The sequence below is a fragment of the Limanda limanda genome, chromosome 1, assembly GCF_963576545.1.
Source record: "Limanda limanda chromosome 1, fLimLim1.1, whole genome shotgun sequence".
NCBI classification, from domain to species: domain Eukaryota; kingdom Metazoa; phylum Chordata; class Actinopteri; order Pleuronectiformes; family Pleuronectidae; genus Limanda; species Limanda limanda.
In genome coordinates, this window is record NC_083636.1 from 1,450,618 (window position 1) to 1,455,882 (window position 5,265).

At 42.5% G+C, this 5,265-nt stretch overlaps 1 protein-coding gene across 1 annotated transcript in view; it reads right to left on the reverse strand.

Annotated features, from left to right (window-relative positions):
• Positions 1 to 484: 484 nt before the first annotated feature.
• ppp3ccb (protein phosphatase 3, catalytic subunit, gamma isozyme, b) overlaps positions 485 to 5,265 on the reverse strand; it is a 15,100-nt gene continuing 10,319 nt past the window's right edge. The window contains exons 10-14 of the mRNA XM_061073797.1: positions 4,272 to 4,349; positions 3,853 to 3,937; positions 3,220 to 3,317; positions 2,233 to 2,259; positions 485 to 680 (exon numbers count right to left, since the gene is read on the reverse strand). Coding sequence (XP_060929780.1) covers positions 499 to 680; positions 2,233 to 2,259; positions 3,220 to 3,317; positions 3,853 to 3,937; positions 4,272 to 4,349 — 470 coding nt within the window. The 3' untranslated portion in view covers positions 485 to 498. The remainder of the gene's footprint in view (positions 681 to 2,232; positions 2,260 to 3,219; positions 3,318 to 3,852; positions 3,938 to 4,271; positions 4,350 to 5,265) is intronic.

Here is a 5,265-nt window from a genome sequence, read left to right on the forward strand (position 1 = left end):
AAACATCACATTGAAAAGAGGGAACAATTAAAATGTACAGATATAATATAAATGTCAATACTCGCTCGTCAGAGCTCAGTCACACTATCATTGGCATAAGAAAGGATGGATCTGTGTGTGTGTGTGTGCATGCAGGTGTGTGTGTGTGTGTGTCTGTGTGTGTGTGTTCATGTGTGTGTGTGTGTCTGTGTATGCATGTGTGTGTGTGTGTGTGTGTGTGGGCACAAACACAGCGTTTCAATGAGCGTCACTTCCTCCACAAAATGAAAAATAATCAAGATAAAAAAAACCCGCAGGCTCCAGATGGAACGTGGCAGCGATTTGTCCAAGTGCAATGAGATTTATCCCGTTCAGTCGGATCTATGATATTTAACGGATGAAGAAATAAATTAAGCGCGGTGACGTTCGCTCGGACTGAACTGCCTGGTCTCCTGCTCTGAGGGGAGAAGCAAGGGGGGGGGGGGAGGGGGAAGGAGAGGGGTGGGGGTGAAGGAGGATCTAGGCCTGTGCGTTGGTGCCGTTCTTGTCCGGAGGCCCGGGGCTGGCCGGCAGGTTGTTGAGGGTGGGCGGGGCCTCCTGGTGGCTGTCGCGGCGCGGCGGCATCCGCTCGTTGATGCGGTCGAGGCCGCGCGCCTCTTCGAAGCTTTGGATCTTGTGCTGCGGGTTGAAGCCTTGAATCGCTGCGAAGAAACAAACCAGCGTGAGAAACTCTCCGGAGACAAGACGTCTGACACGGAAGGAACCGAAATTTCTACTGGTTTCAACTGACTCAAGCTCATAATGACACAACACTTTCAAAGCTCTTTGAATAAATATGAAATATATGAAGGAAAATATCCAAATTCTAAAGCATAATCAACAACTCATCTTTACTCAGGCTCTAATATTTATATATTGATATCACTTCTGGGACGGGAGGTTTTCAGTGAACTTACTTCGACAGGAAATCGACAGCGTGAAGATAAAGAAACAAACTTGGATTAAAGGGACATTTCACTAACTGAGGATCCTTCATGTTTCTATTAGTGTCAAACATTCATATAGTTGATAGACAAATATGTGATGGAAACATGAACTATTGATATGAAAGGATGGAAACGTGTGAGTTGATCATATGGAGATGACGTCAGCGAGACTTCAGGCAAAAACATGTTCGAACTTTGACCCTGAGTTTAGACTTGGTCCAGTTTGTCTCGATGAGTCAAAACTCGTCACGTCTCACAGCGACTGAGCTCGGAATGATATTTACTAACTGAACATCAGCTTGAGACATAAACTCCTGAGGAAAATGTTTCCTGAAGATTTTTACGAACAGAATTGGATTGTTTGTTGCCTGAGGTCCAGAGTCTCTGAGATGAATCTAAAAAATACAGTTTGTTCCTCAGACTGAGAACAAGCAGCACATGAAGGAGATAGTGGTGGGGGGGGGAAGAATCGATTCTGTTCAGTATCGTGATATTTTGCGCCTGCGATACTATCGATACTGTAACATAAGTATTGCAATATTTAAAAAAGTTTTAAAGATACCTTGTGTGTATGTGGAAAGGATGTTCTCCACTGCAGGAGATATAGTAACGTTCCAGAGGAACTTTAACATCTGAGCATGTTGACCAACTCCTTTTTCTGAACAAAAATGCCAATATTCCCAAATGAATTTAACATTTGGGGTCATGACCTTGCAGGTCTCAATTTGATTGAAGCTCTAGGTTCCTCTTATTGATATGATTGAGCTCAGTGTTCATGTGAGAGGTCTCCTATTCAGAAGATAATTACAAAGGTCCTGTGTCCTGAATGTTCAAGGACAAAGTTTTTACACTTCAGTTAATGTGGAGAAGACAATGTTGTTCACAGAATTAAATGTGACATTTGAAGTGAGGTGAGCAGTCTTATTTTCCTGAATTTCCCTGAATAATATTGGGGACATTTTTCGCAATATCGAATCGCAATACTCGCTGTATCGCAGTATGTTAAGAATCGCAATTCTATTGAATCGTGGCCCAAATATCGCAATACTATTGAATCGTCACATTTTTGCCAATTCCCACCCATAGAAGGACATGAAGTGGAAATCACCAGACAACACTGAACTCTGACTCTGCGTCTACAACAGTGCACGTTTGATTTAAAGCAGGACAGACAGAGACACAGAGACAGACACAGAGACAGAGACACAGAGACAGACACAGAGACACAGAGACGGAGACAGAGACAGACACGGAGACGGTTTCGTACCTCGAGCCTCTTCGGCCTCTACGGTGGCTGTGTAAGCGTGAGTAGAAGTGCCATGCCCCAAACCAATGGAGAGAGAGTGAGAACGTTAAAAATCATTCAGCATTCAGTCAGTCACGTTATCACAGCTGTCAGTCAGTCCTGTTACCATGGAGACAATCATCATACAACCCCCCCACCCCACCCCACCCCACCCCCAACACTGTAGGGACCACAGAGGTTAGAGCAGAACAGCATGATTCAAAACCATCATCATCATCACATCATCATCATCTTCATCATCAGGGTGTTAGAGTTCACTTCATGCTGCTGTAAAATAACATTTGTTCTCTTTGTTCCTGAGATGCTCAGAATAATCGATTAGTCAATTAATTAGTCAACGGACAGAAACTCAACTGCAAACATTCGGATGATTTATCATTTGAATTTCAGCTAAACTGTTTTTTTGTCTTAGTTTTTATGTGAAAGTGAAAATCTTTGTTCCTGTGTGTTTGTGTGAGAGTGGGTGCTCTGTCTGCAGCTTTAAACATCTTGTTCCTGCAGCTCCAGTTAAAATAATTATTTAAATTAAATCTGACGTAAGAAGAATCTGAGTTTCTTTAATTTCATTGTCTCTGAACGGGTGCGTTTCATTCCTGTGCTTCAGCTTCGACCCGGTTCAGATGTTCAGACTCAGACATGAAACCAACATGTTTGAGTTTTCATCTCCATCATAATTCACATTATGATGGAGATGAAATCGTGTTTGTGTCTGAACCAGCGTCACATTCTGGAGTTAATGATCTTAATCAGGAAGAAGATGGAGGAGGAGAAGTCACTTGATGTTTCTGCTGCACTGTGTGTGTGTCTGTGTGTGTCTGTGTGTGTCTGTGTGTGTCTGTGTGTGTCTGTGTGTGTGTGTGTCTGAGCTGTTAGTCTCAGTGTGAGTGCAGGCACAGGAAGTTAGTGTCTCCGTGTTAGTGTTCGCTCGTTGGCGGCTCGGACACTCACCGCTTTGCAGAGTTCTCCGACCTCCAGACAGAACTCCCACAGGCAGCGTTCCTGTCGGGGTCAAACCCTTCAGCTGTAACACACTCTCGTTCTCCTCTCTGACACACACACACACACAAACACACACACACAAAGAAACACACACAGAGAGAAACACACACAGTTAGTTAGAGTCACCAACAGACGTCTGATACGTTTGCTTCTTTCAACACACATCGAGTGTAACTAATGTAAAGCTAATCATGTGTTAGCAAGGTCGTAACACAATGCAGCCTACACACACACACACACACACACACACACACAGACACACACAGGGAGGAAGAGGAACTCTACACGTGCCAGTGATTCTTTTCTAGGTCTCATGATAAGTGGCAGATGCTTTCTGAAGGAGAAGAGTCGTCGCTAAAGGACAAACGCTGGTGACACACTTCCACAGATGGAAGGAGGACACCAGCAGAAAGTCATTAGCCTGAAACTAAAGTGGAGCAGAGACTCAAACTGTCCTTTCTGACTCACATCCTGACAGATCACATGCAACTAAGCTTTTTAATATAGAAAAATCCTCATTCCCTTGAACCCAAACCCACAATCAGCATGAGGGTGAGTAAATGGCCGGAGATGAAAACTCACCTGAGCACAGAGAAGACTCGAGCCATCTTCCCGATCGCACGGATCTTATTCCTGATCACCTCCTTCCTGAGGGCCGCCGCTCCGCCTGCAAACACAACCACAGGAGAACCAGCTTGACAAACACACACTTAAAGAATGTGAATAGAAATGAATGTGTGCACATCAACACAATGTGCAGGAGTCAGTCTGTTGAGTGTTTGCAGCTTTAACCAGGAGACTGATTATTGTTTCACTGATAAAACTCAAATGGAGGTGAAAAGAAAAGTGAGATTTGATTCAGCTGCTGTTTCCTCAGAGAGTTCTGAGTTTTAATGATTCTCAGAGACACAAACACAACGTTAAACAATAACAATAAACCTAAAGGTGAAGATAAGAGTCGAACTCTGTCGTCTGAAAGTAAAAGGAGTTGAGTCTCTTACCGTCCCCGGCGTCGTCTCCCTCGGACATCAGCTCGTCGTCAGAGCAGATGTTCAACACGTTCACCAGCATCTCCGTCACTGTGGAGAATCACACAACACATTTGAGAAGTTTGACACTTTTCTAGTATTAACACCTTCAGGTCAACGTCATGTTCACCATCTTTCAAAGTAGAATAAACCATGTTTTAACAACACAAATCACAGATTGGTCATAAAAACACAAACTACGCCGTCACAACGATAAGAGAAGAACAGACGGTTTTAAAATCGGTCAAATATGAACTCGTCTGTCTTCATCCTCACGATAAGTCAGATATTATTGGTCAGAAGAAGAAGGACTTGAGCTGCTAGAGAGAGGACATCAGTATTGCGATATTTTGCGCCCGCAATTATATCGATACTGTAGCACAAAGTATTGCAATATTTTTTTTAATACTTTATTTACAACTATATATGTAACAGCCCAGAGGAACTTTAACATCTGAGCATGTTGACCAACTCCTTTTTCTGAACAAAAATGCCAATATTCCCAAATGAATTTAACATTTTGGGTCATGACCTTGCAGCCAACTGGACTGGACTCTAGTAGAACACATTTGTTTATTTTTCTCAATTTGATTGAAGCTCTAGGTTACTCTTATTTATATGATTATTCTCAGGTTTATGTTACTCTATTATGTCTGCTTGATGTTACTGTATTGTATTTAAACAATTGTAAGTTATGTGCTGGGAGCTCAGTGTTCATGTGAGAGGTCTCCTATTCAGAAAATAATTACAAAGGTCCTGTGTCCTGAATGTTCAAGGACAAAGTTTTTGCACTTCAGTTAATGTGTAGAAGACAATGTTGTTCACAGAATTTAATGTGACATTTGAAGTGAGTTAAGCAGTTTGATTTTCCTCATTTTTTGTAATGCCTTTGAATAATATGGGGGACATGAATCGCAATATATCGCAGAATCGAATCGCAATACTTGCAGTATCGCAATATATCACA